Source organism: Eumetopias jubatus, unplaced genomic scaffold (genome assembly GCF_037043125.1).
Source record: "Eumetopias jubatus isolate StellerSeaLion01/CBP00866 unplaced genomic scaffold, mEumJub1_p1.0 scaffold_2, whole genome shotgun sequence".
In the NCBI taxonomy this organism is placed as follows: domain Eukaryota; kingdom Metazoa; phylum Chordata; class Mammalia; order Carnivora; family Otariidae; genus Eumetopias; species Eumetopias jubatus.
In genome coordinates, this window is record NW_028274808.1 from 63,207,324 (window position 1) to 63,227,078 (window position 19,755).

The 19,755-nt window shown below is 40.5% G+C and overlaps 1 protein-coding gene across 2 annotated transcripts in view; it reads right to left on the reverse strand.

Moving 5' to 3' along the window:
- The window catches only part of CPE (carboxypeptidase E), a 121,356-nt gene that overhangs the window by 38,393 nt on the left and 63,208 nt on the right, over window positions 1–19,755 (reverse strand). For both annotated transcript variants that reach the window (XM_028104428.2, XM_088019574.1), the window contains exon 2: window positions 133–329. In XM_028104428.2, the coding sequence (XP_027960229.1) occupies window positions 133–329 (197 nt within the window). The remainder of the gene's footprint in view (window positions 1–132; window positions 330–19,755) is intronic.

A 19,755-nucleotide genomic window follows, 5' to 3' on the forward strand; every position in this document is an offset into this window, starting at 1 on the left:
GAGCATATCACTTATATCCTCCCCTGCCCTGTCCATAAGATTCATGTGAGTGCAGCATTACTTACAGATAAGCACACATGTACAAACACAAATGAAGGGAGCCTGCCCTGCTCTGGGCTGGCTGGAACTCACCTGAGACGCAGCCTTCTCAAAGCCGTCCGGGTTGAGGGAAGGCATGATGTGGATTCGAGTGTTGTGGATCAGCTTAACGATTGTCTCGTTGCCCTTTTGGTATTCGTTGCACAAGTATTGGGCCAGGAAAATGAGTAGTTCCCGTCCAACAGCCTCATTACCGTGCATATTCCCAATGTATTTAAATTCAGGCTCACCTAAAAGACCAAAAATCAATGGTGTGGAGACATTTTCTATAGCTCTGAATAGAAGACAAATGGCATACAGTTAGGAGTATGTTGTATATCTACTAATTTACTACACATAGCTGACAGCTGCTTCTCCCTCCAGAAAAGATATCCAATAAATCTACTTTAAATATCAAAGTATTCCAGGGCGCCTGAGTGGCTCAGTCGGCTAAGCGTCTGCCTTCGGTTCAGGTCATGATCCCGTGGTCCCGGCATCGAGCAGGGCGTTGGGCTCTCTGATCGAGGGAAGGCTGCCTCTCCCTCTGCCCCTCCTCCTGGCTCGTGCTCACTCTCTCAAAAAGTCAATAAAAATCTTTTTTTAAAAATAAAATAATAAAATTAATAAGTAAATGTATGTCAAAATATTCCAAACAACAATAATAATGTATAGCTTGCCTTCTACTGATTAAACACCGAACTTCGCATTTTTTATTTATGCTCACCAAACATCTAAAAGTAGGTATTATTTTATAATGAGCAAACTGAAGTTCAGACTGCTTAAGAAAGTTGACCACAGTAACACAGCCCATGAAGCCAGGATTCAAACGCTGGTCTTCTCATTTAGTTAAAAGCTTCCCCCCACCCCCACCCACATACACTTTTTTTTAATCCTAGGTACTAAAAGCATGAACTTCTGGAGCCAGACTGCATGGGTTCAAATCCTCGCATCAAGTCTTACTGGCAAGGCTTGAGCAAGTTGCTTTGGCTCTCTGTGGCTCTCTTTTCCCACCTATAAAATGAGAAAACTATAAAATTATTCTACCTATAAAATTATTGTAAGAACTAAGCAAAAGAATACATATAAAAGCTTAGAACAGTGCCTGGCAAATAACAAGTGCTATGTGTTTGCTATAATTATTATTATTGTTATTATTATGTCACATTATCTTATCAGTGTGACATGCTTTACCACATATAGTCTAATTTTCTCTTTACAACAGCCCACTAAAACGGGGAAGACAAATATCTTTATTGTCATTATTGTACAAATGCAGCCTCAAGAGGATACGTTTTGCTGAAGGGCTCAGAATTCAGACACGAATCACTATTGCCTGTTTCTGCGGCTCTGTTGCATTTAGGAGTGATGAAATTGCAGAGCATAGCAACAAATGCTCTTCATTAATCCTATTGTTCTGCTCTCTTCTGCTTCATCCATCCCCCAGGCCCGATTTCTGCAGTGGAAAGGATTTTCCCACTTACAAAATCTCTAGGACTCCGCACCTCTGATTAAAAAAAAAAAAAAAAAAAAAACACTGGAATTATTTTTCTTCTGGAAATATGTTATCTAAGTATCCTTTGCATGAGATCCCTGAGTGTGTGATTTAAATGACTGCTAATCACAGAAAACCGTGTCCTTGTGTGACCTCTCAACCTGCATCTAAACTAATCTTAATCTAAGGATCAGGCAGGAGCAGGATCAGGGCTATTTATAGGCCCCTCATTTTTCACTTTGAGGGAAAGTCGCTAATAAAACTGTGCCTAGGGACTTACCCACAAGGTATGTGAGAAGAGATGTTTCCTTTGCTTCTGATTTCAAAAGTCATAATAACCTGCTTCTTTTCTGTCAAACTCGGTGCTTTATACCTTCCCCTTACAGGTTATAAATTTGATTGAGGCGCAGAAGAAAGGGTAGCCGTCCGTTACAAAAGAAAATAGAGATCGAGTAGCCAGAGGAGTATTACAAGCCTATTTTGCAGAGTTATTTGAGAAGACCACACTGTGGGAGGCAGGCTGGTCCTGCCCCTTACCCCAGCACAGCTTTGTGTGAGGCTTCAGTCACTCAAAAGAGCTTGGCCCATAACCCATAAGAGTAGATGAACTCACTGAAATTTTGTATTACGTCCCCGGATTTAAAAAATACATATTTAATCATTTAAAGGAGAAATAGCAAACTCATACTCACTTAGCCCCCCCAGTGTTTGTTTGGTGGTCACAGTATATTTTGTATTTGAATCTGAATGCTCTCCTGGTTCTGCCACAAATCACACCACTCCCTATTGCTACAAGGCCCTGACTTTTAAAGTGAGAAAATTTCCAATATGGTTTTGTTTCTTCAATCTGTAGGAAATTGCTCTCAGAAGCAAATCTCCCCCAAAATGTTTATTATATTTGTGAGGAGATAGTAATACTAGTAACAATAGCAATGCTTGAGTTTGACATGAAGATAGAACTACAAAGGTCATTTTATAGAAGACATTAATATATGGAAATAAAATTCAAGGCACATACGAATTAGCAAAAGAAAAGGCAAGTGTATTTTTATTGTCCTCTGCCTTCCAGAATAAATTAGATTGCTAGATAACGCTCTCACCAGAATACAGAAGAGCTGTGCTAAGCCTACTGACGTGTCTTATAAGATGAAGAAGTCACAGTGTTGTTGGATGTGTACATGCAAACCTTGGTGTCCAACGCTACAGCTCAGAGCAGCATTCTTAAACTCAAGGAATGTGAGGTCTGGAGGAGGACACAGACATGTGCACGAACCGTGTTCAGCAGTGAGGCAATGATGAAGGAATGTCGGATACATAACCAACCAGCTTCAAGGTTCTAAATTGGAATAGTCCTACCACCTGAATGGCCCTTCTCCAGCCCTTTGCCCTCCCAAAGCCAAATTTATCTTTTTACAACACAACCCTCATTGGGTCCCCTCTACCTAAAACCCATCAGCTAACTAACTTCCCATTTGCTTTCACCATAAAGGCCAAAATTCTCTACAAGAGCTCTAATTCCCCTGTGGTTCGGCCTGGTCCACCTCCCCAGTCTCCTGAGGCACCTCCTTCACTCCCTGTCTTTCCGCCACAGGGCTCTGGCCTGTGATGGATGCTCTTGACTTGTCACACACACACATTTTGCCCTTCACATTCTCCTAACCGTGGAACACTACGGTTTCCTCAGAGTACCTTTAGTCTAGTCCAGTTCTTTTGTTATTTTTAATACCTCAGGGTGAATATATACATTCATCAGCGTGATTGTTTGATCTTCCACCCCAGACTGCAAGGTCTATCAGTGTTGGGATGGTATCTACTAGAGCTCACTAGTACATCACTCCCGCCCAAGGGAGAGCCTGAAACACAGCTAGAGCACAATAAATATCGATTAAATAAATTCACGAGTCCATGAATAAATGATTGGTCGTGCTTCTCACTCCCAACCTCCCAGCAGCGTGACTGACAGTACAAAGTGTGCCCTTGAGATGCAGGTGCAGCTGTGGGCACCCGAAAACTTTCTGGCGCAGTGAGGGGAGACAAACAAATAAACTGAAGGGGACTTGAGGTAGGGTCAGGGAGCCCATACCCTGGGGGCAATATTTAGAGACCTCAACACTTGTCGCTATATCCGGCATTCCCAGGCAGGAATGGAAATTCTTCTTTGGGAATGAAGGCAGCCGTGTTGTGTGAACAGCTGATTTCCCAGAAAGAATATTAATCTCCCTGGTCACAAGAGAACCACAAAACCTCTAGGCAAGAACTCCCTAGGGCTATTTTTGTTGTAAAGTCTAAACAAAGAGTTCTGAAGAGACTTTGACTGCAGAATCCTTAATTTAGAAATAGAGATAAAATGGAAGGCTTCAGACTTTGAATAAGCCTCTCTGTGTCAGTTTACCCACCATTTATTTAACAGAGGACTGACTGCTTTTCCCCAACACTTAATTTTCTTTTCTGCGGCTCTAGAGCTGGAGTTTACAACAGGCTGTGCAACAGATGACGTGTGCATGTCTGTTTACAGTGTCGACAGAGAACAAATCCCAGGTTTAGCAGCTGTGTCATCTCTCGTGGATACAGCTCGTAATGCACACGCACCCAGGCGTGAGCTCATCTCTCTCCTAGCAACAGGAAGAAAAGGCAGCAAGAACTACTCTCAGTCCACTTGGGGATGGTTGGTTTTACATTCCCCTTACGCTCTCTGCACTCAACATCTAATTCATTTTCCTTCTTACACAGTGATTAGCCTGAGTTCCTGATCCTGCACCGAGGCATCATATTTGCGCAGGTGGCCAAACTGCCAATGGCATTGGCTCGGGAAGTACAGTTCCCCTGTTGCATCCATTTTATCGCAATTTCACGTAACCATCTGTCTTCCAGTTACTTAGCATGGCACACGATCATCAATCAAGCAACCGTTAAAAGATAAACATCTGACAAACCAAACCCAGTCTGGTTGGGCCGAGTTTCCATCTTTTTCATCTGCATCACAGAACAATCAATGTACCTGATTGGATTTGTATTCTCATCAGAACTATATAAGAATAACTGATGGGTATTTTAACTGATGGGTATTTTAAAATCAGATCCAAAGCTTTACTGAAGGCAGAAATAAATAAATTCCAAACTGAGGAGGCAAATGATTTTAAGTTCCGTACTTGTAACTCTTTTGCTCCAATTGTTTATTAATGTGATTTGAAATAACTAAATCACAAAAAGAAAGAAAGAAAGAGAGAGAGAGAGAAAGAAAGTAGGAAGGAAGGAAGGAAGTAATATAGGAAGAAAAAGAAGAAAGAAAGAAACAAAGAAACAAAGAAACAAAGAAACAAAGAAACAAAGAAAGAGGCGCCTGGGTGGCTCAGTCAGTTAAGCATCTGCCTTCAGCTCAGGTCAGGATCCCAGGGTCCTGGGATCGAGCCCTGCATCGGGCTCCCTGCTCAGTGGGGAGCCTGCTTCTCCCTTTCCCTCTGGCCCTCCCTCGCCACTTGTGCACGTTCTCTCTCTCAAATAAATAAATAAAATCTTTAAAAAAAAAAAGAAATTTAAAGAAACATCTATTGCTTCAAAAATAAAACATAAGTATTTTATACCCCCAGAAACCCATACCCTTTGGGCTTAGCACATGGGTGAAGTTTAAAGCTCACAGCAGACTGGCAAAGCCCTGAAATGGTAGGAATTAATGACCTTTATTAAAGTGACCAGAGAGCCCCTAGAGCAGAAGTTCACAGGCCCAGTAGGGCTGAGCCTTAAAAAGAAAAAGAAAAAGAAAAGAAAAGAAAGAGGTAAAAGTAAAAAATGGTAAAAAAATTTCCTTCTCACAAAAAGGAAATTTTACTTTCACTACCTTATTTGACCCAACGGTCAGCCTACCTGTCTCTAATATTTTGTCCTCTTGGAAAATAGCTGACAGGCTGACCACTGGGGAGAGGCCCTGATCAGATGACTTGGAAAGCCCTTTCAAATCTTAGAGTCAATTATTCAATGACCTCGATATGGGAAGAAAGGAGCTGAGGGCAAATATCGAATGGAAAATGAGATAAATGTGAAAATAGATTGTAAGCTGTGAAACTCTAGGTAAGAAGTGTAGCATCATTATTTAGAAAAAAGTAAGTAGGTTAAGGGTATTTTAAGAAAGAACTTGATTATAGTAACAGAACCTTTCCATCTTTCATTCTGTAAATAGAGACGAAACTCCTACTGAGATGAATCTATTCTTCCTCCAACATCAGATTATTGCCAAAATATAAGTCCACTAACTCATTCGAAAGGTATACTTCATTCACTGATTTCACAGTTCTTCAAGCTGGTGACAATTTCAAAACACATGTTCCCAGTACATGTAATATACTAAACACATTGCTGAATAACTAGAGCATCCAAAAATAAAACCCTATTTCTCAAAAATATCATGGCAAATTGCGCACCTCACCAAAGATTTTGAGAAAGAGCCATATAAATAGCTATCCAAGCAGCACAATGACTGAACAGATTTGATTTACAAATGGCTATGCAAGCAAGTTGGAAACATCTCTGGAACAGATGGGCCTTTCCATCAATGATCTCCCTCTCTCAGTGGTAAACCTGGGGTTAAGACATTAGTGCTACTAATTGTTCCCACTTGTTTGACATTCTAACATATTAGAGCTTGTAAATCACTCTTGCAGAATGAACCCTGCAAGTTTCCGAAAATTTGTCAATAAATACGTCATTAATTGGCTCATGTTTTAGCATATTTTAGCAGCCTAAAATGCTGAGTGTATTCCTAAAAGAAATCCAAATCTCCAAGGGCCAAATAAATAATAGAAGAGGGTGGGTACAGATATGAAAATAGATTCTTCTACAGAAGAGATGAAGAGAGAATAAAGAGAAGAAAAAAAAAACAAGGAAAGGCAAAAGAATAAAAAACAGTTGCAGAAGACAATACAGAGTGTAGAAGATTATATTACCCCTCTTGCTTCCTCCTTCATAGTCATATTTTAACATAACTAAATTTACATGGCATCTTGAAAGTAAAATCTCACTTCATCTGATTTTTAATGGGCAGCCAACACAGAATACATTACAGAATTATTCTGCAGAGATGCATTCCAGAATTCTTTTTCAAAATATAAATTATGCATTAGCCATAACATATCATTTTAAAGTCCTCTTATGAATGACATCTAGCATGTATCTAGTAAGATCCTAATTGAAGAAAGAGGGATAAACAAAATACAGAAGATATTTCTAACCTTGCAAGTCTATAAAAACAATGTCAGAGTTCCAATATCAATGGATAACTTTCATTTTTTTAATTAAGATATTTGTTTTCCCACGAGTATCCTAGAAACTTTTTACAAATACCCACATATGATGATGAACGTGTAAACGTTTAACAACCAGCTCTGAGCTGTTGGCCAATTTCCATGGTGTAAATGCGCCCACTATGGCCCATGTGAAGTTATCGATGTAAGGTCAGTCAGCTGACAAATTTCCGGAAAATTAAAAATAGGTCCCATAAGCCAGTACAAACCTACTCCAACACACCACCGCATGTGAAGAGCAATTATTTGAAATATGTAGCTTCCGGTTTCTTCACATGTTCTCCAGAAGGTGAATCTGAGGTCTAAGAAATCTGAAGGATTTTCAAACACCTTATGAAAAGTATAATCAGGCTAGCCTCTACCGTACTGCCTTTCTTTATGTTTCATTTTATGCAGTAAGAATTAAAAGAGGTTTGTTTGGGGTTTTTTTTCTTGTATTGCAATAGAGCTGTTTCCCAAAGCACTGAACCATTATCCATCAGTTCTAGGGGGAAGGAAAGGAAGAGAGGCTTAGGGAATTTTTCTTTTGGCTGAGTGAATTATTCTAGCAGTTACCGATTAACTGGATTACATCACCTTTTCTCTGAAGCTTATTATAATAAATCAATGAAAAAAATTTTACTTTAACTTATTAGGAAGTTTTTCTAAAATATTAATCATTTCAGGTATTCAAAATTCCTTCTGTTCTTACCGTCTTGACCTACAAGGTTATCTTCGTGATGAAAAAGGCAGTATAATTTCTGTGCCCATTCCCAGAAATTCATAGTTTAAAAATCACAGAAATGAGCTACTTAAAATTAGCAACATGAAACATTTGACAGCTACTACCCAAGAAGAGGCTGCCTACAAAAGCCTTAGATTCAGAAAAACCTTTGACTTGTTTAAGAGCATCGTGACATGAACACGGAATAAGTTTTAATATAGAAACCAGATAAGGCAGAGATGATTTTAATGATGTAGTTTCATGATTTGAAATCTTTCTGTAGATACGAATCACCAGGAAAGACAGAATTATTTTTAAAATACTCTAATAGCTATAGATCACATCAAATGGTTATCAGAATGCCTTTGTGCAAATATTTACTGAAGATGGATTCTGGACCTTAAAGCATCTTTTAAAAGTATTAATTTTATTTTAGATAACTCTCTTAGAAGACTCTTAAAAGAGAGGTCGTTAGTATTGCTACCACCAGTATTTGGATCCTATAAAATAAAATGTAAGGATAAATATATCTAAGAGGCCAAGAACAGAACAGAGTTAAATGAACGGGCATCAGAAGAGGGGGAAAGAAACCAGGAATGGACCTGGTTTCTGACACGTGATTATGATTCAGTCTTTGCTGGCTCTCTCGTTACCATATTTGGTTGTGACTGGTATGTTAGTCTGGGAAAATAATGCCCATGAGGAGTCATGTCGTAGCTCGGGAAGAGAAGTTTAGGTGCTGCAACAGCTTCCCAGAGATGGTTGTGTGAGGAAGGGTTTGGCTGATTCTGCAAAACTCCAGAGGACAAAACCAGAATCCTGACTAGAAGGTCCAGAGAGAGAGCACTTAGCACAGCTGAAGAACAAACCTCCTTTCAGTGCAAGCTGTTGAAAGCCAAAACAGCTGTTGTGAAGTCAACAACTCCCCTAGAAGACACAGAGGTATCTTGAAGCCTCGCTGTATAGATACTGGACGGGATGACCTCAAACATCCTACCATTCCATAGAAACAGAGCCTGCTAGCTTTTCTTTGACAAACTGTTGGTATTCAGCTCCTAAACTTGCCCTGTACAAATCATAGCTCTCAATAAATGTTAGCTGACAGTTTTGACAGTTCTCTGAAACAAAGAAGAAATGGTAGATCATCATAGTGAACTAAGGCATGATTACAACAAGTAAAGGAAAACCACAAGTCCCTATCCACCAATCACCACTCTGTATGCCCATGACAAAACAGCCCATCTTCCTCCAAAGGTGAATAGATGAGAGGAGTGAAAGTGATGGCATCAGAACCTATGTGGGTGGGAAATGTCAAGCATTTCTAGCAGACACAGATGAATGGAGAAAAACTTTGGTTTGCTAAGAAGGAGGTGAGGTGGTAGCAATACCAACGACCTAAAACATATCAGCGATGGCAAAACTTAGTTGAATATTCCAATCTCTTCCCAGAAACTCCTTGGAACTTTCTTTTTCATTCTCTCAGGAAGAAGATAACTGAAAAGTCAAATCAATTTGTCAAAACATCTTCAGGATGCTATTCTCTCAACATCATTCTCTCAACATCTGAGATGCCAGTCTCAGAAGCGGTGGGCAATACAAAAGAATTTTTCCAGGAGAGTAGAGGGAAAAATGGAGTCTCCCAGGTCTTTCTGCATGCCTCAGCACCTTAGAAATTCTAGCCCATATGAGCTGGTGATGATCACCTTGTGGGAGGACTGGGTCCACTTTCGGTCTCCCGCCAGGAGATTATTCTATGCTGGGGCATGCATGAAGTATCCTCTTTTGTTCAATGGCGTTAAAGAAAACTGTGCTGACTTACTGCTCTCTAGGTCAGGATCAGTTGTGGGCTTCTTACAAATACAGACTTCTGAGCTCCATTCCCAAAGATCATATTTCAAAAGGTCTGAGAAAGGGCATGAGCACCTGTATTATTATTATTATTTTTTTTTTAAAGATTGAGGGTTGGTTCTGATGCCTTTCTGGGATTGAGAAAGAATGATTCGGGAATAGGTACAGGGAAAGTCTAGTGATGGGGAGGATTTCAATGATGCCAGCAGACAGGTGGGAATTCCAGTGGCCAAGGGTCAGTGGGATACAGATGAGAAAGGTGATAGTTCTTAATTTATAAGACATTGGCTTTTTTGAGAATTTGATTTAAAGAAAGTATGAGTTCTCTGCCTTCACATTTGCAGAAGAAAATCCACAAAATTATGCAAAGATCTTACAGACTTAAGGAAACTTATACTAGACATTTAGAAGTCAGAATCTGGAAATAGAGAAATCACAACCACCATAAATATCAACATACATTTCTTACACCCTCTTGTTTCCTGATCCAGATGAATGGACTATTCCATGCCCTTCCTTATGGCAAATGGAACACAACAGCAGGGCAGCAATAGAGAAAGAAAGTCAGGGGAGTGGGGAACATAAGCTTAGGCTAAGACAGTCTTGGGTTTGAATTTCAACTCTAACATCATATATCTAACATTTTGCAAATAATCTCTTCCCCAAGCGTCAGGATTCTTTTTCGTATAAACTGGCTCACTAAAACCTCTTCTGTTGCGTTGTTGAGAAGATTAAATGAGAAAGTATACTGATGAGACATTCTCTGCCAAGCCCAACAACTAGTAGATAACCAATAAATGGTTGCCCATGACTCATGCTGTTAACATAATATGAACAATCCTCCATATTGGAAACATATAGAAGCTACAAGCTTCCAACAGTAATATTAAGTGATCCTGAATCTTTCAAAGTGTTTGGAAAATTAACCAATCCTTCCAGGAGTATAGATAAAAATATCAGCCTAGTGTTGACCCATCCCATATGGCAGGCTCCTCAGACGTGGATGTGTATCCGAATCACCTGAAGATCCTGTTAAAATGCAAATTCCAATTCATCAGATCTGGAGTGGGGCCTGAGAGCCTGAAACTCTAATGAGCCCCAGGGGATACATGGTGCTGGTCTGTGGACCACTGTGAGCATAGAAAGATTATTTGGAACCTCCAAAATCAAGAGTGGGGAACAGAGAGAAAGAGAAAGAGCAAGACACTGACTTTCAAATAATAAACAAAGACTCTTCTGAAACTTAAGTGCTTTTTCTTAATGTCTGCTTACTCCAAACAACTTGAGTGCCCACCCCGCCAAAGGCACCCAGCATAATTCTGGAAGCCACTACATGGCCTCAGGCCTAAGATGCACTATAAATGCTAAACTGTATGGACAAAAAAGTACCTGCTAATGTAAACTGAACCCAATGTTAGATGCAAGAGGATGGTAGAATATTATGGTGCTTATTGATACATCCCTTTAATGCTCCAGAACTATTCAGGTTATAGGAAAGTATATTGCTCTTCTCAATTTTAAATTCAGTATTTAAATTTTAAAAATACACCAAAGAATTATGCACAGTTCCACATTTTCAATGTAGTTATGAATAAATTATGAATAATCATGGATTCTTATAGGCTATGTATTATCATATTTTGTTTAAAATTCTCTTACTACTTTCAAGATTTTTACTTACTGCAACTATTCTAATTTTAACTCCCACTCCATCTCAACCATCATGTATATCAAAAGTTGCCATTGAAAAATGATTTCTAACTGCTTAACAGCTCAGAAAAAGATAAATAACTGTATCCCAAGCCCAGCAAGAGAAGAATTTCTTTTCTGGTAAGATAACTAAAATACAAAATAACAAGCCAAAAAAATCTCTCATGAAATTGCATGACACCAAAACAAACAAAAACTTTTACAGCTCTATGTACACAGTTTCATCACATATCTCAACTCTGAGGTAGGAAATAAGTTATTTTCTTCATATATCTGCTACTCTCTTTTTATCACTCGCCACTCACTTTCTTGTCTTCACACTCACTTCTCTGACCTATGGATGGGCTCATCCCCACAACACATAAAATATGAAACAACATACCCAATAGAGCAACAAGGACAGTCATGAAAATTAACAAACAGAAGTCACAAAAAGAATTAGATCCCTCCTTAAATAAACTGGTATTCTCTTTTTTTTAAGATTTATTTATTTGTTTGAGAGAGAGAGAGAGAGAGAGAACAAGCAGAAGGGGCAGAGGGAGAGGAAGAATCTCAAGCAGACTCTGTGCTGAGCGTGGAGGCCAATGTGGGGCTCAATCCCATGACCCTGAGATCATGACCTGAGCTGAAATCAAGAGTCTGATGCTTAACCTACTGCACTACCCAGGTGCCCCAAACTGGTATTCTTTCTTTTTTTCAAAGATTTGATTTATTTATTCATTTGACAGAGAGAGACAGCGAGAGAGGGAACACAAGCAGAGAGAGTGGGAGAGGGAGAAGCAGGCTCCCCGCTGAGCAGAGAGCCCGATGCGGGGCTCGATCCCAGGACCCTGGGATCATCTGAGCTGAAGGCGGACGCTTAACAACTGAGCACCCAGGCGCCCCTAAACTGGTATTCTTGAAAACAAAATGGCAACTCATCATTTCTGGTGTCACAGATGAACACATTAACATACATGGCAGTGTTCAAATGTTCACTAACCTCTTTCTCATCTTATCCTTCTTTAACCTCATGGTACACATGTAGGCATTACCATTTTGACATTGGTAAGCACAGACTAATCATGTCACAACTACACCATCTTATTAGACCTAGAATCTGAAGGTTGGTGATGTTAATAACGGTCTGCGTGTATTAAGGGTTTACCCTATAGAAGGGGCTGTTCCAAGGGCTTTCTGTTTATTAATTCATCACACACACACACACACACACACACACACACCTTTGAGATAAGAACTATTTTCACCTACATTTTACAGATGAAGAAACCAAGGGTGTTGGGAATCTAAATAACGTCCTCAAGGTCACACAATTTACTAATAGCAGTACTGGGATTCAACACCTTTGACCTACCGCCACAGCCTAATTATTTAACTCTCCTGCTACCCACCTCGCTTAATCAAGTTTTGATATTCCATTCTGCTTTGCCCTGAATATCCAAATTTTAGTTTACCAATATGCACTAATCCACTGAACAGTAGATGAAAGATCAAAAATGTCTTAGTGTGGCAGCCCATTGTTAGGTGTGGTAGAGTAAAGGGGTCAGTTAGGAATGGTGATAGGGCACCCAGTAATAAATGAGGTTGGGTCTTTGTTTATTCTTTGTTAGTTCCTACCAGGGCCAGAGCCAGCAATGTCTCCTTCTTATGGCTCCCTTTCCCAGACAGAAGTAAGGTATTTCCTGTCCCACACATTGGAAGATGCAGCTATGGTATGGCCTATAAGAAAGAGATAGTTGTACTCCCATGTTCACTGTAGCACTATTCACAATAACCAAGATGTGGAAACAAGGTAAGTGAACACTGACAGATGAATGGATAAAGAAAATGTGGTATACACATACAATGGAACATTATTTGGCCTTCAGAAGGCAGGAAATCCTGCAATATGTGATGGCATGGATAAACCTCAAGGACATTATGCTAAGTGAAATAAGCCAGTCTCAGACGGACAAATATTGCATGATCCCACGGGTATATACACAGTATCCAAAATGGTCTAACTGAATAGAAGCAAAGAGGAGAAATGTGGTTGCCAGGGTTGGGGTGGGGGAAATGGGGAGCTGCCCATCAATGTGTATAAAATTTCAATTACACAAAATGAGTACATTCTAGAGCTCTATTGTCCAACACAGTACCTAGAGTGAACAATACTGTACACTTAAAAATCTGCTAAGAGGATAGGTCTCATGTTGAGTTCTTACACAATAATAAAGACAAAAAGCAAAGTAACTAAAGAATGTCATCCAACTGTCCACAACAAAGATCTCATTCTTCAGTCGTTACCACCATCCTGTAATTCATGTGGTTGGTGCAGCTGAACACTGGTGCAGCCCAAGATGAATCCCTCTACTCTCCAAATAAGACTGGGGGTGGGGGGGTGGGGAGGAACGCAATGAGGGTAGGAAGAGAGGATATGACTGCGGTAGCAGGACCTCTGTGGGAAGTAGAGTTGACAAGTATAACAAAGAATAGCTGTGGCCACAACGGCTGTTCCCCATCTTCCCTGCTTGGCTGTCATCCCCTCCCATACTCCACCTCAATCAGTGGCTATGTCTTTTTCTAACTAGGCTCAAACCCCAATGGGCGGCCAACTTAAGAAGATGCAGTTGCTCTCCCTAGTGGTTCAACGTGCAAGCTCTGGAGTCAGGCTGGGTATCTGTCTGCATTCCATCATTTACCAGCCATCAGGGTCAGGCAAGTTCTTAATTCTCTGTATCTCGATTGCCTCAACTTGGATGTGGGCACGACAAGAATACCTACTCCACGGGATTCTTAGGAGGATTACTTTTTTAAAATCTATTAAAAGTATTTAGATGAGGGGAGCCTGGGTGGCTCAGTCATTAAGCGTCTGCCTTCGACTCAGGTCATGATCCCAGGGTCCTGGGATCGAGCCCCGCATTGGGCTCCCTGCTCAGCGGGAAGCCTGTTTCGTTTCTCCCTCTCCCACTCCCCCTACTTGTGTTCCCTCTCTCGCTGTGTCTCTCCCTGTCAAATAAATAAATAAAATCTTTTTTTAAAAAAAAGTATTTAGATGAGTGGCTTGCGTGTCATAAATGTCCAAAAAGGTTAGCTACTTGATCATGATGACAGTGACGGTGAGGGAAGAGGAAAGAGAAGGCAGAGAAGGAAAAGGAAGAACCACTCAGAAAATGCTCTTTGCTCTAATTTTTTGTCTTGACTTCTACACAGAAGGCTTTTCCAATGACTCTGACTTACTCCTCCTCATAATTGCTGGAGAGCACTTGACGTGCGGTGTGGCAAGTGAGGCTGAGAACAGGATTTCTAACTATACTTAATTGTAATTAAATTTAATAGCTGTATGTTGAACAGCACAGGACTAACTCCTTATTTTTTTTTCCTCTGTTACAATCCAGAAACCTAATTTGACTCTTTTGTGTGAATTCCTGGTATGTTAAGTATATTTACATGGCAAAAAGACAAGTTTGAAGCATGTCAGAAGGAAATTCGGAAGCAGTACTGTGGACCACCAGCACAATTCCATTTTGGAATGAAACTATTCTGGAATAAAATAGTTCTATGTTGGAATAAAAACTCATTATTTTGTTATAGAAAAAAAAAACTTTCCTTAGGTGGGAAAATTTTAGAAGGTTCTGACAAGCCAGAAATGTGATTTAAATAATGAGAATTTACAAAAAAAAAAGCTATATTTTATACAAAATATGGAATGCATTCCTTACTCCCCTTTTTTAGCAGGAGGGATGATAGATCTTGATTAGAACCACGTACAAAAGTCACTTCGAATCCTTCCGCATACACAACCTGAGGCAGCAGCAAGAGAATTGAAGCAACAGTGGTCATTTTTGGTTTCGTCAAAATGCCTATGGGTCCTCAACCACAACCCATGGCCTGCAGCCAAGGATGAAAGGCAAACCAAAATTTTGAGTGGACTTAGACCCAAAGGAAAATTAAAAAGATCTGTAAAAGAAGCACCAATATGACGGGTTAAGTGATTCGGAGTGACTGAAACCAGGGTCTCGTGGAAAATGCCCACCCTGAAAGTTTTAATTATTGGTTCTAGACTGCTACCTGGAAAACAAGCTAGTGAGTCTAGGCAGCTGGCTTGAGAGTGCCCTGAAAACTCAAGTACCACACTGGTCTGCTCCAGAGGCAGGCGTGGACAGTACGTTCAAATTATGGCATCATTCTTTAGCAAAACGGGGCTGAGTCGTTGTGACATCCTATGTCACAGGAAAAGTCCCCCAAGTGCTGCCAATCAGGTCTCTTTAGGGGCTCAGGATATATATGAGCCCCCTCTTCTCCAAGTTGCTTCAATTCTCCGGATACATAATACTCGTTAAGTTTCTTTATGCTATTCGAGCCATTAAAAACAATTTCACCATTCATCAGATCACCAACCAAATCAGGACTCTTGAGAGTGCAAGGGATCCCAGCAATTAATTACTCCAGTAAAACAGTCATAAACTGAGCCACCTTGAACAAGCCAGGTCACACGGTCACCCTTGGAATCCTGGTAACAGATTTGCCGACATCTGCATTACGAGAGGGGCGTGGCTCAATCACCCTAGGTTTGAAGCCAAAAGATGTTTCAGCACGTGCATCTCCCCTAGTTTGTTTCCCTTGGGGTGTGTCTTCGTACTGATGAATTTTCCCTCCAGAGATATCCCGCAGTCCCTTTAATGGAACAGTATTTTATATTCTTTGTTTATGGTTGAGATTAAACTGTCAGGGCTGCATTTTTAAGATTTCTGTCATACTGACATTTGCTGATGCTGTCCATGAGATAAGGAGCACCATAGACTCTCTGGGAACCAAGAGGTCCCAATCTCAGAGGGAATTTTCAAGCGCTAATTAACCAGTGCTTCTTAAGGTTTCACATGACACTGAGGAAAACCCTTCCAGGCAAATACTTCCCCCGATTTGAGAAATAGGGGCAGAGGTGGTAGTCTCTTGTGCACTCCTTGGAATTCTCCCAGCTCTGACGCTCATGTTTACTAAGGGCTGTGGTTTGTCATGACACCATAGGGAATGCAACTGGGAGAGTAGGAGGAGGCTATCTTATAAGTGGATAAGGCTTAAAGTATATAAATTATTATGGACACTTAACGTTGTTCATTCTCTCATGCCCATATGAATCATGAAATCAGTGACATTTCCCAAAACCCTGACAGTCATACCATCGCTCCAGCAACTGTATCTTGGGAGGGGCATGGCAGTAGCTGGGGGAATTCTGAAAAAATTGCCTGGTTCAGTTCTGCTGTAAGTGAATATCTTAGTAACCTTCCATTTGCCAACATCTGCATTACGAGAGAGGCGTGGCTCAAACTGATCTGACTTCTGGATAAGAGACAAGGTTATTTTCTATAATGACAAAGATTAACTTTAAAACCACCATTCTTCCTGCCTCCCAGTGATTCAGCACTGTCAAAAACACTGAGCCTTTCTGACTAAAGACGTCAGAGCATGAGAGGCATGTTGAAAATTTGGAGAGGATACACGGAGAGTGAAAATAGAAAAACAAACACACACACACACACACACACACACACACAGTGTTTTTGGCAGGAAAAACTAAAGAAAATAAGAACGGCTGATGTGGAAGTGTTATGTGAAGCTATATAACAGCATAATTGTATTATGTAAAAGATAAGCTTTGAGCGAAGGTATTAAAATCTAAAAAATTCTAGAAAGCAGAGAAACGAACTGCATTTTGCTCATTCATCAAGCTATAAGCTAATCTGGGGAATGGTTTCACTCTCATTATTCTACCAGTTCCCACCACTTCAAAGCTTTTTTTTTCTTTAAGATTTTATTTTTTTATTTTAGAGAGAGACAGAGACAGCACAAAGCGGGAGGGGCAGAGGGAGATGGAGAGAGAGAATCTCAAATAGACTCCACGCTGAGTAGGGAGCCCCACTGGGGATGGATCCCAGGACTCTGAGATCATGACCTGAGCCGAAACCAAGAGTTGGAGGCTTAACAGACTAAGCCACCCAGGTGCCCCCCCAACACTCTTTTGTCTGGAACACTGACATGTACAACTTAAGAAAGCTGCTCCCCTTTACTAATCAGATGTGTGCCCCAATCTCTTGGTATATAGAAAGTTCTAGCAGCAACTACAAAAATATATTCTCATTAATAATGGTACCATTTGTTGGTAGTCTCTCTGAACTTTTTATAAGAGTGAGAAATATAGCATAAACCTCCTGTCACACAGAGATATAAAAGTTCGAAACTGAAGTAAATCTTGAAAGTGTCATGAGTCACATTAAAAAAAAAAAAATTGCTTCAGCAGACTTCTGCCACAACATATTGTTCCTTCTGTGTGAAAAAGTTGGCAACAGAGAACACAGATGGCTCCTCCATGAATAATTTATTTCTAACAATTTAACTAGGAAACGAATTCCTCTTGACTTATAAATCAGAATGATGAACAACAAAGACATGGTTTACTATCCTTCCCCCAGTTAATTCTCTGTTTGCTTCCTCATCTTCTACCTTATCCATTTCCCTTTTCACAAGTTCTGTTGCCTTACCAAATTTTAAAGTTGCCTCAACCCAAGTCTACCTTCTGGCAATTACCAGACAACGGGTATTTATGGTGTTATTTGGGGTTTGGGCTTTTGTTTTTGGTTTTGGCGGGGCTGATTTTGTTGTTGTTGTTCATATTGGGTTTGTTGGATGATTGGTTAGTTTTTTCAAACATAAAGCTAGACTCTTTATCCAAAAACACCTTTTATGAACCAGCAAATGAAATGTTCCTCATTATTCCCTTTTTTCTAAATCAGAATTATAAGAGCCAGATTCTCCGAAGGTTTAAGCCTCTTCCTGACTCCCAGTCAGACATCTTTGAAAATTACACACACTCTTTTATCTTTTTTTAAAGATTTTATTTATTTACTTGACAGAGAGAGACACAGCGAGAGAGGGAACACAAGCAGGGGGAGTGGGAGCAGGAGAAGGAGGCTTCCTGCGGAGCAGGGAGCCCGATGTGGGGCTTCATCCCAGGACCCCAGGATCACGACCAGAGCCAAAGGCAGATGTCTAATGACTGAGCCACCCAGGCATCCAGAAAATTACACACACTCTTTTAAACTACCAGGACGCATATTAATCAGGAGGGCCTTGCACAAAATCTGCCCAGCGTTAAAGGGACCAGTCTTCACACTGTAGGTCAGTCTAAGGATCCCCACCTCTGCTTTTGGTTGGTGGTGCTCATCCTTTGAGCAAGCACTCCTTGAAACTCTATCAGGAACTCTGTCTTCCATGAGTTTCAAGAAACCCAAAATCAGTTCCATAAATTGTCCCCATTGCAGCCACTGGCATGAAACTTTACAGTTCTTAATACACATTAGCCTTAAAGCCAGAATGGACCCTTCCCCTGCATTAGATCTATTTTATCTTTTTAAAACCATATTTATTTTAGTGACTTTGTAACACTAATGTTTGAAATTGCCTGTTTAAATTATCCATTTGTCTTCTGCAGTAGACTATAGGGTGCATGGGAGCAGGGGTTAGGATGGTTGTGTTCACTGTTAGGACCTGGCACAGTGACCATCATTAAAGAAAATGCTCAATAGATACATGCTGATAAAATGATCAATAGAGGAGGAAACGTGATGCAGCATAACTGTGCCTCAAATAAAGAATAGATGCCCAATTATTTCCCCTTCTCCTTCCTCAGAGGCTTTTTTGTACTTCCATATATACCTGTTGCTTTGTCTACACCAAAATGGCCTCCCTAACCTGAGGACTAGTGTCTGGAGGAGACATGTACCGCAAAACAACCCCCCACCCTGCCACATAGATCCAATTACCGAACTTTGCCAATATTTCTTATATCTATTCCCTTCTGAATACTCTTCCATTCACTATCCTCATCATCCCTCACTAAGTCTATTAAAATAAGTCTGGTAAGGTGACTTCCTACCAGAACTGACCCTCCCCTCATTCATCCTCCACACAAGTGATCTGAAATGTACATCGCGCTGTCCTTCCCCTAACTAAGCTCCTTTAAAATCTCCTTAAACCTCAAAAAAAAAAAAAAAAAAAAGAATTAGAAGAAGATAGCAGGAGGGGAAGAACGAAGGGGAGGAAATTGGAGGTGGAGGAGGAGACGAACCATGAGAGACGATGGACTCTGAGAAACAAACTGAGGGTTCTAGAGGGGAGGGGGTGGGGGGATGGGTTAGCCTGGTGATGGGTATTAAGGAGGGCACGTTCCGCGTGGAGCACTGGGTGTTATGCTGAAACAATGAATCATGGAATAATACATCAAAAACTAATGATGTAATGTATGGTGATTTACATAACAATAAAAAATTTAAAGAGAAAAAAAATCTCCTTAACCCTCACAGGATGGAGTTCAAATTATTTTGTATTTGAATTTAATCTAAACTCTAGGTAGCTTATGTTGATGCCCAACGTCTGGCTCTCATCCATCCCTTCCAGCCTCTCTCTGACTCAACCTTCACCCTCAAGCAACACTATATCATTCGTGGCTCATCATATACACTTTGCTCTATCACATCTCCATATGTGTGCACATTATGTTCCATCTGCCCAGATAGCTCATTGCCCACTCTCTCATCCAAAAGCTCTTACTCAGACTTCAAGATTCAGCTCAGATGTTAGCTCCTCCAGAAAAC